Genomic DNA, 17,591 nt, shown 5'->3' with positions numbered 1-17,591 from the left:
ATGTCAAAGTGATTAATTTAAAATTGAAATTAAAAACATTAATTATAAAAAATATTAGTTGGTCCAAGCTGTGGTATATATTTTTATCTTAAATATACTTAGGTACGTTTTCAATACTGAATTTAAGTTTTTTTAATATTCCGTAATATGTAATTATAAATTAATCTATTAATCTTGGCGTCATCTACACGATAGTTGTGAAAGTATCCGAAGTAAGAAATTAATATTTCATCAATAGAACGTCAAAATGATTAGCACAATCTTAAAAAAATCGATTACAATTTAATTACTTTTTTGCGTTGTAAATATTAAGCGATAACAATTAAATAATAAATTTAAAAATTACCGGCAAAAGTTGCATTAGTAATCCGCTAGTGGCGACACCAGCGAAGCTCAGAGCGTATAGGATAACGTCAATATCTTAAATTCGCCAAATCTTGACAACATTCCAATTTCTCAATCCTTAAAGACTCCCAATTTCATAGAAATCAATTCTACAGAAAAACGTAGAAGATCGGGCACACAGGCGTGCACGAAGGACCAATCACAAGAAGCGCTGCACGGTTTTAAGCACACAACAAATATAGCTACCACTCATCAGATACATAAATTTTTTATTTGTAAATAATTCTGAAAAAACTTACCAATGTAATAAAAAGTATAATGCTTTAAAATACAATTATATATTTCATGCATTTAATGACTAGACATTTGAGGTCTTGGTATCCTGAACACCAGTTAGTGATACTGAACAAATGATGACGTTTATCTGTTCTGGTGATGGACATCCAATTAATAACTGATCTTCACTGCTATAACCGGATTTTAATAGAATCTGATCGAGTTGCATGAAAGCGTTAATGACATTATTTTTCACAGGGCGAAACAAAATAAACTCTGTTTCCCTATTTGCGAGATAAAGCTGCATAGACCTTTGTATTTGTGGGATTTTTGTTTTCATGTTCTTTTGAATTTCTTTGACGATAGATGCGATATGCGAGGCTTTCGTGTATTCTTTTTGGGGCGCAGGTGGCTTTTGAGCTATTGTTTGGTCTGGAACGTTGGTTTGGTTTTGAGGCACACTTTTTTCATATTTTGCCATCCAATCCAGAAGGGTACCTAGAACATAAAATAAAATTGTTTAACATCTTTATTAGTGAATTTTCTGCAGGAAGTCACATATCGACCATATTGTATGTATTAGAGGTTAACCTCCAGCAGACGGGTGAGGCCTGTCAGTTCACTTCCATATGAAACTATAACACAAACTTTGTGTTTTTTTACTAATAACATTGAAACCCTATACCAGGGGTGGCCAAGATCCTTGATAGTCCGAGCCATTTTTCAAAATTTGAAATTTTTCGCGAGCCGCAATTAAACAATTATCTATTATTTAAATAGTGTAAAAAAGGCATTAAATTTTTCTCTTACTGTTTGGACTACACGAATTTTAAAGTGAAATAAAATTGTTTACATCGTTGTTTTAAATATGCCAATAATTCTGCAAGTAGCCTTTATTACTGATTCAGGATACTTCGATATTTCATAATCCTTCCATCTTTTTCTGAGACGGCTTACTGATCTACCGTCTCTCAAAAACACTGTCTTTAACCCTCTGTGTTCCTCCGATCTTACCACATGGCCTGCCCATCTTAGCTTTTATATGTCTGACGATGTTTTCAGTACCATACCAATTCAGCATTACGTCGCCTTCTCCACTCTCCCGTCAATTATTCATCTCTTTTAGGGCCAAATATCATTCTGAGAACTTTCCTTTCAAATACCAGCAGCTTATCTATTTTCCGTTGATTTAGACTCCATGTTTCACTTTCATATGTAAAGATTGGGCGAATAATTGGCATACACAGTCTTAATTTAGATCGTCTTTTTAGCAGCTGAGATCTTAATAATGATGATAGGGAGTATAATGGTCTATTCCACGCAGCTATCCTTGCTGAGACCTCTAGGTTGCCGCCGCTAGATATTTAAACTCTGTTACTGCTTCGAAGTTGTGGTAATTAATAGTTATGTTCTGCCTCTGTTCTAACTCTTGGTCTTGGATTTTTGGTTACCAGTGTGTATTTCGTCTTCTCTTTGTTTTGTCGAAGGCCCATACTATCTATTGTTTCCTGGAGTTGTGGAAACACCTCTCACGTCTCTTGTAGAATGAGCGACTACACTTAGTCTTTATATGTGTTGTCACTAATTTAAGACATTTTGAAACACAAAAATTAAAACGGAAATCAGGTACCTTTATTGAGAGCCACAAATAATCCTTCAAAGAGCCACATGTGGCTCTCGAGCCACAGTTTGGCCACCCCTGCCCTATACAGTGATGAGCATGCTAATAACCGGCAAAATAACGCAAAAGATGGAAAACATAATACATTGTGAAATTTTTTTTTTATTTATTTATTTATTGCTTATTTACAATCTACTTCAATACAGTAATAAGTAAATATGATGTATGTTCTTGGCTTGTGGCAGGTGTCGTCCATTGACGACTCTCTGGAATTTACCTAGCAGCTAGGTCTTCTGGCCAAAGTCTTTCCAGACGTCTGTCAACCAGTGGGGGGTTGAATAATTCATCTATGAGATGGTTTGGATGGTCTGCGCTGCGATTCATGTACCTTCTGGAGTGGTCAGCAATCACATCATTGATGAAGGGGATGTTGAGGTCTGCATGAAGGGTTTGGTTTGACACATACCATGGGGCTTTAGCTAACATACGAATAGTTTTTGACTGGAATGTCTGTAGTATTTTGGTGTTGGATGGTTTGCTACAGCCCCACAGCTCGATTCCGTATGTCCACACTGGTTTGAGTATTGTTTTATAGATGGTCAGTTTGTTTTCTAATGAAAGTTGCGATATTCTGTTGATTAGCCAGCTCATATTTTTAACTTTTAGGTCGAGGTGTCGTTTGGCTGCAATATGTGATTTCCAAGTAAGTTTTTCGTCTAGATGAAGGCCCAGGTACTTTACTTCTGTTTTTATTGGTATAGGTGAATTATTTAGGTGTAGTTGTGGACATCTAATTCTTCGATTTGTGAAATTTACTTGACAAGACTTGTTTGTGTTGACGTTTATTTTCCAGCATTTAAGCCAGTCTTCTAGTTCATTGAGATGATTTTGCAATTTGTTAAATGCTAATATTTCGTTGATGTCTGATGCTAGTATACCAGTGTCATCCGCAAATGTTGCCATTAGTGTATTTTCGCTAATAGGAATATCAGCAGTGAAGATTTGGTAAAGGAATGGGCCAAGTACACTGCCTTGAGGTACTCCGGATTTTATTTGGTGGTAGTTGGATAGAGTACCTTCGTATTTAACTTGGAAGTATCTGTCGGACAAGTATGATTTAAGGAGGAGGTAGATTTGGTCAGTTAGCTGAGTTTTTATTTTAAAGAGAAGACCCTCGTGCCACACTCTATCAAATGCTTGCTGTATATCGAGGAATGCTGATAGACATATTTGTTTCCCTTCTAGGCTCTCTTTTATTTTGTTGACTAATCTATGGCACTGTTGTATGGTTGAGTGATTTGAGCGAAAACCAAACTGATGATCTGGGATAAGGTTTTCTATAGGTATTATTGTTTCTATTCTGTTAAGGATTAACCTTTCGAATACTTTTGATAAAGTCGGAAGGAGACTTATTGGTCTGTACGAACTGGCTTCAGTTAGAGGTTTACCAGGTTTAGGTATCATTATAATTTGTGCATACTTCCATTGCACTGGAAAATAACATAGTCTCAGGAGTCTATTAAAAATAATGGTTATTAAGACGACACCTTTTCTTGGGAGTTTTTTTAAGATTTCGCCAGTTATGAGGTCAAATCCTGGAGCTTTATGAGGGTTAAGCAGGTTGATTTCGTTACGGACTTCATTTGGTGAGAAGTATTTTAGTGGTAATGATAGCTGACAGGGTGCATTGAGGAAGTCTTTAATTTTCTAGTCGTTAATATCGTTGGCCTCTGGGGTGGAGAAGACGGTTGATAGATGTTCTGCAAATCTGTTGGATTTTTCTATATCTGATCGAGCCCAGGCTCCATCATTTTTTCTAATTGGTGATTTCATTACTACCGGCTTTTTGAATTTCTTTGTGGCTTTCCAAAGAGAGTTGTCGTCAAGAGAAAGGTTTGTGACATATCTTTCAAAGGATTCGTTTTTGGCTGTTTGGATAGCGGAATGAAGTCTGTGTGTGAGTCTGTTAAGATTTGTTTTATCTATCGCGTTTCTTGTTCTTTGCCATTTGTGACGGGCTCTTCTTCTCTCTTCTACTAGTGTTCTAATATGGAGGGGTATACTATACCTTTCATCGATGGTTTTTTCCTTTACAGGAGTAGCTTTCCAAGCGGCCTGTTGTATTTGTTCCGTTAAATATTTTACAGCTTCTTCAATATCGTTTTTGTGCTTGAGTCGAATGTCAAGAGATATTTTATCATTTATTTCTTCTTTGAATTGAACCCAATTCGTGTTACTGGAACATAGCCTTGGTGCAGGAGTTTTCCAAATTATATTGGTACTTAAGGTAATCAAGATGGGACTGTGGTCCGAATGGAGATCAAAACTGGGGGTGATGTCGCTGTGTATTTCAGGTATTCCCTTAGTTATAGCAAAGTCTAACAGATCAGGAATTTTGTTGTTATCAGTGGGCCAGTATGTGGGGGTACCAGTTGTTAGGTATTTCAGGTTATTATCTTGTATGATCTTTAATAGATTTCTGCCTTTTGGAGATATCAGTCTTGCTCCCCAGGTTGTATGTTTTGCATTCCAGTCCCCTGCCACTAGGAAATGTGAGCCAAGTTGTTCAAAAACTCTCTGTATTCCTCCAGATTGATGGTGTGGCGTGGTGGGCTGTAGATAGAAGCTATTGTTAGTGGAAAGGTGAGCGCATGTACTTTTATGATAGTACTCTGAATTTTGTTGGTGATATATGGAGCAAGTTCGTAGTGTTTTATAGCTGTACGAATTATTACAACTGAACCAGCATGGGCTGTTCCATCTGGATGGTTTGCGTAATAGACAGAGTAGTGTGGAATTTTTATAAAAGACCTCTCAGTTGTGTGACTCTCGGATATAAGTAGGATGTCTATTTTGTTTAATTTTAGAAATAGTATAATTTCTTGCACATGGTTTGTTAGACCATTTGCGTTCCACTCTGCTATTCTAAGTGAGTTAGCCATTACGACGTTCTATTTATCACTGTTGTAAGCATGCTTAGTATCATGCTGTTTTGGTTTATCAATTGTGCAAACATATTTTTAAATTCGTTGAGGAACTCTGTAAGTTTATTTGAAAGGTCTGAATTATTGTTGTTGTCTTGTGAAGAAGTATTAGTTGCTGCAACTTGAGCATATGTTACATGTGATTGGTGTATGTGGTGAGCATTAGTGTTATTATTATTTAGGCTTGCAACTCTAGGTATAGGAATGCTGCTTGTTATATTTTTGTTTTTCGAATTGACTAGGTCTTTATATATAGCACATCCTTTATAGTTTGCTGGATGATTGCCATTACATAAGGCACATGTTGCTGGTGTGTCGCGTGCTTTTTTGCAGGTTTTTGTGTCATGTGATCCTCCGCATTTAACACAGGCGAATGGCCTTAGGCAGTAACTTTTTGAATGCCCGTATTTTTGACACCTTGTGCATTGAACTATTGTATTTTTTATTCTAGGTGGTTCTACTGTTATTATGCAGTTTCGTAGGACTTGTAGGTTAAATGTTTTTGTTGTTTTCGTTTGGCTCTATATCGACAAAGAATAAGGGCAATGGTTCTTTGGTAACTCTATGTCTAACATTAATTATGTTGCGAACTTTAAAACCCTTATTATTTAATTCATGCGAGATATCTGCTGTGGGTATTGAATGGTGTAATCCTCTTATGACAACTCTATAGGCCCTCTCTTGTTTCGGTTGGTAAGTGTGATGTACAATGTTTTCTTTTCTAAGGTGCTGTATGAGTGTCCTGTAGGTGTCTGAGTTTGTAGGGTTAATTTTTACTGTATTATTTGAAATGGTTTTGGTGTAATAGGTTTCTGCCGCAGTTGCAGTTGAAAGGTTTGCTATCATAGCACTATAGTCAGTAACTCCATAAATATAGATTGGTGGCGGTGAGGGATCTTTTTTGGTGATATTTGTGTTTTGTGTATTTGATAAATTGTCTGTTTGTTCATCTAGATTTTCTTTTGAGAGGGAATCAAATCTGTTTTGTGTTTGGATTTGGTTGGACTTTTCTGAAGTTGTTTGTCTTTTCATCCTTTTTCTCTTATTGGCAACTTCTTGCCAAGGATGTTTATTTTGGTTTTCTGTTTCGTTAAGTTCTATGTCGCTATCGCTATCTGTGTAGTTATTGGTGTTTTGTGTTGATGAGAGTGAGCATTGAGGGTTTGTGGATAATGTTGTGTATTGTGACTGAATAGGGTTTTGAGTGTTTTGAATATTTTGTGCAGTTGATTGACTAGGAAATTGTACTTGGTTTGGTATAGCTATTTGGGTTGGAATAGGTATTTGGTTTGAGCATGACATTTGATTTGTTATCTGGTTAGATGGTGTTTGATTAAAATACAAAAATGGTACTTGCGGTTTTACTGCTGTTTGGTTTGACTGGTTCTGGTTATTTATTGTTGGGACATCCTGTATAGTATTCATTTGTTGATAAATTGGTTGGCCATTATTATCAAATCCTAATAAGTTCCCCGAAGGGAACATATTTCTTTTGTTTGTTTCACTAATCACTTGGTTTTTGCTACTTTTCACTTTAACAATTTTTTGATGCTGATAAGATAATTACTAGTTAATTAGGTAGTTTTACGATAAGGAAGTTCTCTAGCGCTTTTAATGACGGTACATGTTCACGCTTCGAGAATCAGATTGCTACTTACATTGTGAAATGAAACGAGATGAAACTAGTAGAGGTGGAAATTATCGATATAAACTTATAAATTAACATTACATTACATAGTTTCCCACCTTTAGACGTATCGGAGGAGTATTACAACTGTCACTGTGGCAGGAAAATCTTACAAAATACTCCTGTCACAGACATCTTATAACGTTTACGTTTTTGCATGTAAAATAGTATGTGATATAATGTTATTCTAAGTCCCTATAGATTAACTTCTCACGGTTTTAATCTACAGTAAAATACTTATCCTAAACCAGACACATAAAACTCAAAAAGGTACGTTGTTTTTTTTAACTTTCACAAGCTGATAAGTCAGGCACCATCGAAGTCCCGTTCGAATCCACCCTCAATCTTCCCACGAATTTAATTACCTACCCCGACTTTATAAAAAGGCAGATCCATATATGAATTCGCATAGTGCCTTTAGTTTTTGATCAGTACAGTCACAGTCTAATAATTGCGTCCGAAGTAGGGCGTTTGTTTTAGTAAAAGTATAGTACAGTTTTAGTGAAGTGCCTTACTCATTAATTGGTAAGTTATTTAGATTTCTTGATTCATTTCAAAGATAAAACAGAGATATTTCCTCTTTAAAGAGTTCCTATACGGGGGGCGAGGCTTGCTTAGAGATATCAACTTTAGTCACTATCACTTGACAACTGTTTTGACAACCAGCTGTTCCTTTCTTAAGAGCCGACTTTTTTTTATAGGTATGTTATTTTTATATTTATGTATTTCCTTTATAAATTTAGTGGTAAAAATTTAAACGGCGCTCAACTTCTAGTCTTATGTATTCCGTATCGTTTGTCTTGTCTTAGCCTCATCTCAATCTCCCAGCTACCCTATTTAAGATCTGAATTCGAACCCCCCCCATTTTTACGCTCCAGACTCTGAGCAACGAGGTCCTTGGGTTATCCTAGTGTTCGGTCCAGCACGTCATCACATGAAGTGATTTCTTTGTCCGTTACAATCTAAAGGTGGGATACTATGTAATGTAATGTTAATTTATACGTTTATATCGATAATTTCCACCTCTACTAGTTTCATCTCTTTTTCGTATTGATAACAAATGAGATAATTATTTATTATACAAAATAAAACTATTATGTAGAAATAAATTCCACAAAATTTTATGAGTCTAGTATACACTCCCACTATTTCCAATAATTCTTATTTTTTTAATGAAAGATTAAGTTGATTTGAGCAGTTAATAGTGTGAGGTAGGAATTTTTGTGTTGTATGTTTCTTATTCTGAATGTGTCAAAATGAATCTCGGCCGAGCAAATTCAGTTTACCAAAGTCCCTTTACATACCAATGGGTCATATTGACAGTTTCATAGATATGCCATCTCTGACAATTAAAAATAATAATAAAAGATTATTATTTCTAATAATCTAATAATTCTCAACAACCAATTGGCACATGTAAAACTGAATGTATCTTGGGTGGGACACCACTTGGAACATACTGATAGGCCCAAATATCTAGGTGTCATACAAGACCGGTCACTAACATATAACTTCCACTGTCAGAGTACAAGACAAAAGGTTACTACGAGAAACAACATTCTCCGGAAACTTGTAGGGAAGAAGTGAGGTGCAAACCCACAGGTATTAAAATCAACAGATGAGGCCTTATGTTTCTCAGCAGGGGAATATACTTGTTCCATCTGGGGTAGATATACATGTCCAACAAGTCACCACAGCATTAAATGAAAGATGTAGAATAACTACCGGTTGTATGAAATCTAACCCTCTAACCCTGCTATCCTGGGCAGCTGGATTCGCATCACCAGAAGACCGTAGATGCGCCTCGCAATATGTGGAGAACTTCAGGCAAAATTTAGATGAAAGGCACCAATTATACGGATTTGGCGAACCGCAGGAACCAGCCGACTTAAATCAAGGAAAAGGTTTATGAGAAACATCAGTGTCGAACCACCTGAACTGTTCCCCCTACACAAAGAACCACCTAATGGAATGAACCTGGACTGGAAAACCTGGCGGACACACCTATAAAGCAGAACCTCGTTAAATGGGGTATAAACACAGATAACGACGCACTTTGTGAATGTGGGGAAATATAGAATGTGGAACACCTGAGAGTATGCAGACTTTGCCCATTACAGTGCACCCTCGATGATTTATGGCTCGCAAAGTGTGTAGATGTAACCCGATACTGGGCAGAAAAACTGTAGTCAGATCCAGACTTGAAAAAGTAAAGTAAGTATTTCGAATAAAATAAACTTACCTACAAGAAGTTGTGTCGCAAGCAAAATAAAAACTTCACAAGAGTGCTTTAACTGTTTATCAATTTCTTTTCTGGAATCGACCAAATATTCCTTAACTCTGGGTGCACCCTCCAAAAGAAATTCTAATAGAGCATTACTCGATCCGAAAGTAAATATCTTGTTTCTGTGATTGATAAGATCGACTGCTGCTTTTTGCACTGTAGTAAAATCTAACGCTGTTTCTTTGACAGTAAAATCGACCTAAAAGAATTGATTAAAACAATTAGATCATAATATAACCATAAAAAAGTTAACAACAACAAAATAAAGTATTATTTCGAAAATAATAATATGAAACATGTTTTAAAGATTCAGTCTTAATAACAACTATTTTTGAGTCTTTTATTTGTAATTTAAAAATCCTTGATTACCTGAAATGGAGCTATCTGTTCTCGAATTATTAACAAATGTTTTATCTGAAATAATCCTCCATCTATTTTGGTTTTTCGAGCCGATATTAAATCAGCAGCTGTTTGGACAGTTTGGATACATATTACTATGGCTTCTTGTGCTAATCCTTGGAATGTAGTACGATCAAGGCAGAAGTACAATCTCGATAGACAAACTAGTGTACGCTTTACAGTAGGATACCACATGCCATGTAAATCTGCTGATGAATTTCCTAAAAACGGGGTCAATATAAAAATTGTGTGTAGGAAAAAATCAATATAAAAAAGATCGAAAACAAACTGTCTATCATTAGTGCTTTTTCTAATTACTATTTATTACTAGTTTCTTGGAATTAAAAAAATAATAAATGCGAGTCACTAATAAGTATTATTTTGTAATGGTTATACCATGCTTAAGGGGAAAGGCGCAAAATGTCGCCTGTCAAGATTTTCAATGTATTTTAAATGTATTAATTTTTTTCGAATCCTGAAAAAACTAATAAGCATTTTTGAACAATTTAAACGCAGAATGAAATATTACGTTATTACTGAGGGCAGAAAGTCCCTTAGAATAAATAAAAAGTTTCTTTTGAATGAAATATTTGCAATTAAAAATCACACTAAATTTTCTCTTTTACTTACACCCCTGTAACTTAAAAGTTTAAGTTTATTTGATATACTATAGTTATTACGCATATTAATCCTAAAATTGTAGATTGCCTTTCTAAAACAGTGTTAATTTAATCTCTCTAATGTTCGATTACAAATTCTTTTTAATAAGTTCCTTATACTGTAAAGTCAAGGTGAGACAGACTATAGAAAATCTACAAAGTCACATTATGTGAAAGAAAAAAAATTGCTACGGGACCAAAATGGAAAAAAGAAAGAGCTCATACAGAAAGTAACTTTATGTTCTCCATTATTGATCTTCAATGCATATTGCATATTTCAAGTAGTGATGTAGGTCTGATATATTATAGCCTTAGAATTTGAACCTACAACTTAACCCTTTCCACTCCAAGCCTTTTAGTTTTTATTCCACCAACTCCATGCTACAATTACGTTTTGTAACTTATAGGGTTTTTTTAGGGACTTTTTCATGTATCCACTATCTTTGCGCTCTGTGCTCCTGCAACTGCTCCACATGGTGGATATGTTCGTGCTCCCAGACTGTGCAACAGTGCATATTCCACCACAGCACTTTAATCGGTGGCAGTTTATTATGTTGAGGAGAGCATAGCAAATCCATTGGAACAGTTGCAGGGAGCAAGGAGAGCAAGAGGTTTGCGAACATATTGGATACGTGCCTTAACATCGATACCTATGCCAAAATAAATCCATCTCTCAGCAATAACCGGTATTAAATTTAATTGAATTAAAGTATCTTGCAAGTCTAGAATGTTTCTTTCAATCGTGATTCAAAAATTTTAGTAAAAAAATCCCTCCTATTTTAAAATTGTCTGCAAAAGGAAATATTATGTCGAGTGTCACTCAACAGTGGAGCTGGTGGAACAAAATCAATGTTGAGTGGCATTCGACATTGGAGTGGAAAGGGTTAACGGTGCATGCATTGGTAATGCCTCATACTGGTTGTCAAGGACTGCACTAAATGGAAAAAGAGTAAGCTTGGAAATCGGTACATGCCTATTAAGATAAATTGATAAACTATCCACAGCTGTAACTGAACTATTTTTTTCTCTGACACCTTCAGCAGACAGCATTGCAATCAAAATATTACTGCCTTGCTTATGTAATTAGTACAAAGAAATCCCAACTTATCTGTGATAGAACAGAAATTTCTCGCTAGTGGACATAGCAATATAACGGTAGATAGCTTGCATGGTGCTATAAAAAGGGCACAAAAGTATGTTCCAGTTTTAGACCAAGACTGGCTTAATATTTTCCATATGGACATGTAGATCTGGTAAGAAACCCTAGATTGTAGAACTCAAGTATAAGCACTTTTTTGACTAGAGGTGTGTAAGATCACAGTTCTAACAACAAAAAAATAAATAGTTTTGGTAAACGTCACCTTCCTAATCTGAGCCAAATAGCCTAAAAAAGGCTAGCTATAACACATTCCTAGTGTGACCAACTCAAATTCAGTCGAATATAGGACAAGGCTGAAAAAAAATATCTGAAATCCGGGTCTTTTCAATCAAAATCGGGCAATTTTTTTTTCAGAAGACAATAATTAAAATACTGAAACAAAAAAGTTCACTGTTTTAGTTTTCATAGAACTATAATATGACGATATAAAATGCATGCGTTTTGGATGTGGTATTAGTATTACACTCTAGAAATTGTTGACTTTTTTTGAACCACCAATTCAATTTGATGTGAATTCTTTGAAGAATAACGTATTCACAATTTCAAAAAAGAATTTTACCAAATCTTTGAAAATTCGGATGGCTCAGAAGTCTTGTCTGGGATGCTGGGACATGACTTCTTAATTTGGGCCATGTGTGGGATTTTTCTGACTATTTGGTCACACTACACATTTCAAACCTTAGCTCATAAAAAAAACAGGACATATTAAATCACCCCAGATGAGTTTTATCAGCATTATAAGTGGTTATACAGTATTATAGAGCTTAAAGGACATTGACTGTAATTTGGCCGGATTTAGATAATTGTTCATGTAATGATTCTTGGAATAAATATAAAGAAATTATATATAAAGGTATTGATAAATGTTCTTCAAAGTACACTATCAGGACTAATCCCAGAAGCCCTTGGATCGATAACCGACTGATCGCAATGACTAAAGAAAAAAACATTTTATGGAAAAGGGTAAGAAAAAATCCATCGGAAGAAAACATACTTATACATAGACAATTTTCCAATAGATTGACAAAGGAGTTGAGATTATCGAGAAGTAATTATGAAAACAGAGTTAGCTCCAGAGGTCCCAAATCTTTTTACAAATACGTTAGATCAAAATTCTGTACAAAAACTGGTATTCCGTTATTAGAAAAATCTAATGGCAAAATATGTTTAAAAGAAGAGGTTTGTGAGTTATTTGCTGAGACTTTTTCCACTGCTTTTACAGTTGACACGGATGCTGCGTTTTCAGGTTTGCCCACTACTGATAGAATAATGGAGAGTTTATCAACAACTGACATCTCTACTGAATTGGTTAGAGAGGTATTATGTTCTTTAAAGACTACTGCGTCTCCTGGATCGGAAAATATTTCACCATTGTTATATCATAATTGTGCAGATAGTTTAGCGGCTCCAATGGCAGCTTCATTGGCCAAATCTTTGCAAACAAATTCAATACCAGCTTCATGGAAATCTGGTATAGTAACACCGATATATAAAAGTGGAAATAAACTCCTTTCGTCTAATTATCGCCCAGTAACAGTTCCACCAACATCAGTTAAAATAATGGAAAAATTAATAGCTAATAAATTAATATCCTTTTGGTTAGAGCATAATGGTATTCCAGTCTCTCAACACGGATTTCTGCCGAACCGTTCTGTAACTAGCAACCTTCTTCACTCTCTTAATGAATGGACTTTATCTTTGGAGCGATATGAACCGATTGACATTATTTATATAGATTTTTCCCGTGCATTTGATAAGGTACCCACACAAAAATTAATGCTGAAGCTAGAACATTACGGCATGCATGGTGAGTTGCTATTGTGGTTAGAAAACTTCCTCTCTGAAAGAACTTTTTCGGTCAAAGTGGAAAATGACTGCAGTGTTCCACGTGCGGTAGCCAGTGGTGTCCCTCAGGGATCAATATTAGGGCCTATTCTGTTTTTGTTGTACGTATCTGATTTAACGTGCGGATGGCAGTCAAAATCAGTTTCATATGCCGACGATTTAAAGTTATATTACTGTCCCGATATTGTTAATACTCTTCAGAGTGACCTTAATCAGCTATCAGAATGGAGCATGAAATGGGCTATTCCGTTAAATTCGCGTAAGTGTTGTGTTGTTCAATGTGGATATAATAATCCACATATAACATATTTTTTGGATGGAGTTCCTCTGAAATCGGTACATGAAGTTAATGATTTGGGCGTTACGGTCAACCAAATGTTAAGTTGGTCTACTCAAACAGCAAAAGTAGTCGGTAAAGCTAACTCTGCTTTATACCTCATATCAAAAGCTTTTCCTAGAATGTCTCCAGACTTGTTTTTGAAACTCTATAAAAGTTATGTCAGACCTCACCTGGAATTTGCGGTATCTGTTTGGTCACCTCATTTACAAAGAGATATTAATTTATTAGAAGGAGTACAACGAAGAGCTACTAAGCTACCTTTTAATTATGCAAGATTAAGCTATGAAACTCGATTAAGAAAGCTTAAGTTGTCTCCATTGACTCATAGAAGAGAGAGAGGTGATTTAATATCTACTTACAGAATTCTTAGGGGAGAATTTTGGGGAACATCGAATTTTTTTGATGCTAGACTACGAGGTCATCACTATAAATTGAAAAAGGAACCTTTTAAAACTACTGTAAGGCAAAACTTTTTGGTAAATCGTGTTTTTGATAAATGGAACAGTTTAAGTGATGACATCGTAGGGGCTATTAGCTTAAATAGTTTCAAAAACAGGTTTGATGAGAACTAACTGGACATTGTATGTGTAATGTTAGCAATTTTTGTTAAAATAGTTGTTGTAAAATATAAGGATATATTTTATGTTTTTTTTATGAGAAAAAAAATTGTAATTTTTAGGTTTGTTTTAATACTTACTTTCTAATTTTTGTATCTTTTTTAATTTGCTATTGTTGTAACAACTTTTATGAAAACCAATTCTTTTGAATATTTACTTTAATTTAATTTTTATTTTGTAAGAATTTGTTTTATGTTATATTATTTAGTTTAAGACCTACAATTATTTTTGTACTTTGAGCCATATAAGCTCTGCTTTGGCTCGATATTATTGTATAATAATAATAAAAAAAAAAACAGTATACCTGCGCCTGATATTGAGAAGAGCGATATTCAAAGTGACCCAGAAGATGACTCATTTATACAGTCATGCCATTTAGGTATCGATTTTATTTTCCAGTATAAACAAAGATAGGGATAGGGGCTTACCTGTATATGATCTAAATGGTGTCATTTGATTGTTTATATTAGCAACTTCTTGGGATTCAAGTGACCCAATGGAAGCTCTAGAATCTGATCTCTCTTTTAATTCCAAAACAATGTTTTCAATCTGCTCTAATTTTTCTGGATAAGCTAAATCTCCGGGTGAAGGCTTATAATTCAGGAGGTCATATTGGAAAAATACATTTGTCCTAAATACAAGCCTTTCTTCAACATCCTGCCATAGCTGCTTGATTACTTCAACAAATTTGGTCAGTTCTACTGTATCTACTACCTTTTCGTTTAATAATTCATTATTTAGAATACTACATAGTTCACATAAAATTTCTATGTGATTTATTGTGATAAGATTTGGTCTCAGAGTGTCGTAAAGATATTGGCACAATGTTCCCAAGTATTCGTTCAAATTCTCGGATGGTTTAGAGAAGAAATAACCATAACACATTACTTCGTCTTGGCAGACCTTAAACGTAAATAGACTACATGATCTAAATAAAGTACTATGGTCTTTATGATATTTCTCTTTTAACTCATTTAACGCTTTAGAAACAGCTACAGTAAGAATAGGCAACCTTTGTGTAAAATATGATTTCTTACAATCCACTAAGACGTTTTTATATTGTTCGTTCTGATCTTCTCTATCTTCTAAGTTATTCAAAATAAACTTCACTTTCACTGACACACTTTGAAATTTTCCGTAGTACAAAGAAAACGCAGAGTCTACTAAATTATTTATGGAAGGATTTTGGGCTGACTGAAAGCTGAAATCTGGGTCTACCACTTGCTTTGTTGTTTCTACAAGTACTGTATTAACATAGTCATATATTTTATTAAGAAGATTATTCAATAAGCTTTCATATTTCATTTTGTATATTCTAGATTCCTTATAATGTAAATGATTATTGAGGCAAGTTATACTCTCATCGATTTCATCTAAAATTTTAATACATTCCTCAGAATTCATTTTACTTCTCATTCTCTCAACTTCTTCCTGACACTTGGTGAAATTAACAAAATACTTTAATTTGTTACTTAAGTCTTGCTTTTTTTCTTTTAAAATTCTTTGATTTGCCATTAATTGTTCACTAAGGTCGTGCAAATAGTTCGTCCTTTCTGTAACACTAACATAATTCGACTTTAAGTCATTGAGATAATCTAGTACATTATTAGACAGATTAAGAAGATCTTCAGCATTAGACTTATATGCAGACAACTGTTCATAATAATCTTGATACTTCTTTAGGTTTTCATGTTTAATGTTGTTTTCAACTGATGTTGACCACTTTACAAAGTCCTTTATTGTATGTATAGTTTCAGGTTGATTTTTATCCTGTTTTACTACTTCTGGAACCTTCTTGGATTTGTTGGATATAAGATCTCCTAATTCATAAATCACCTCCAATTGTTCGCTGGATAAGGGTGCTAAAGGATCATCTGCAGCTTGCCATTTGACAATATTTTCCTGAATTCTCAGTTCTTTTAAATTCTCCAACTGTTCTGGTAAATTAGCCATTTTACTTGAACCATAAAAATTTATGGTATTTGGCTGTATGTGTAATACGTATGGTAATAAATTATTAAAATTTTAATTTAAAATGGTTCAAAACTTATCAGTTTTTCTTCCAAACCCACAATGACAACAAATCAATATGTCAAAAATTTATGTTGACAAGACAAGGCAGGTTAGACTTTTCTTTACTTCTTCTTTTTTCATTATGTCTTTATTTAGTTAGTAATTTAGACATATATAAAGGTTAAAATAGTACGGGGAATAGGTGTAATTTTTTATTCTTTATTCGGAACAATTTTCTTTTAAATAAAGCACTAACGCCCGGTTTCATAATCAGTTAAAGTGGACTTTAAAGGATATCGCACACATCTTATGGAAAATATAATGTCACTCAAATTCAATAAAATTTATACGAATAGATTCGTTTTAAAGTAACGGTCAAATCTTATCATTGCGCCAACTCCATATTTTCAATAATAAGAGCAGAAATTGATATAAATAAATCTGAAATCAAATGGATACGTATGTACATAAGTTAGAGAGAGAAAAAATATTTTATAATACCCAAATTGTCGGTACTCCATAAATCAGCGGATTAGTTTCACTAATCCGCTTAGGCCCAGCGGGGTTTAAGGGTCTTTTGAATAGCAACCAGAGCAATAGTAATTGTAACTGACAGTTTTACTGACTCCAAAAATGTGATTTCGATAAACTTTAATTGCAATTTGCGCCGTAATTAATCATAATTAAGAGTTATCGCAATGATAAGATTTGACCGTTAATTTAAAACGAATCTATTGGTATAAATTTTATTGAATTTGAGTGACATTATATTTTCCATAAGATGTGTGCGATGTCCTTTTAAGTTGGAACCTTTATCAATGCAATTCATATGGGTAATGTCAACGTTAAAGTGAACTTTAGTTAATGTGCACTTTAAGTTGATTATGAAACCGGACGTAAGATACGATATAATAAGTATAAGGTACATTCCATGTCAAATCACTCAGGCAAAAAATTTTGGATCTCCGATTTGTCTGAAAATTGGTATATAGCTTCTGCGGGACGTAAAAGTAAGATATTTAAGGTCAAAAAATCTTCTTCTTTTTTTCTCAAAATGTTATTTTATGCGATTTTACAGTGATTTGGTGTTTATTTAAACAAATTTGCATTTTCTGTCGTAAAGTATCTATGAAAAACATAATATCAGGGCCCCCGTAAGGGCTACTGACGCCTGTGTGTAAAAATGATTTTGGCGCCCCAATCCATTTGGACCATTTTAAATTTATTTTATTGAAGGTAGTTAGGTAGGTGCTTGAAATAAAGCAAAAAACTGAACTTTAGAAGTAAAATATCAAAATGAAACAACCATAATAAAATCATAACAAAGTAAATTCAAATAAATTAGGTTTCACACAATTTTGA

The 17,591-nt window shown here is 34.3% G+C and overlaps 1 protein-coding gene across 1 annotated transcript in view; it reads right to left on the bottom strand.

The window, feature by feature from the left end:
* LOC114335210 (conserved oligomeric Golgi complex subunit 3) overlaps positions 1 to 16,302 on the bottom strand; it is a 34,460-nt gene extending 18,158 nt beyond the window's left edge. The window contains exons 1-4 of the mRNA XM_028285407.2: positions 14,645 to 16,302; positions 9,567 to 9,817; positions 9,156 to 9,396; positions 645 to 1,119 (exon numbers count right to left, since the gene is read on the bottom strand). Of these exons, the coding sequence (XP_028141208.2) occupies positions 704 to 1,119; positions 9,156 to 9,396; positions 9,567 to 9,817; positions 14,645 to 16,169 (2,433 nt within the window). The 5' untranslated portion in view covers positions 16,170 to 16,302 and the 3' untranslated portion in view covers positions 645 to 703. The remainder of the gene's footprint in view (positions 1 to 644; positions 1,120 to 9,155; positions 9,397 to 9,566; positions 9,818 to 14,644) is intronic.
* Positions 16,303 to 17,591: the final 1,289 nt, after the last annotated feature.

The sequence above is a fragment of the Diabrotica virgifera genome, chromosome 7 (genome assembly GCF_917563875.1).
Source record: "Diabrotica virgifera virgifera chromosome 7, PGI_DIABVI_V3a".
NCBI lineage: Eukaryota > Metazoa > Arthropoda > Insecta > Coleoptera > Chrysomelidae > Diabrotica > Diabrotica virgifera.
The sequence above is the reverse complement of the archived record's forward strand: the minus strand, read 5'-3'. Positions and strand labels throughout refer to the sequence as shown.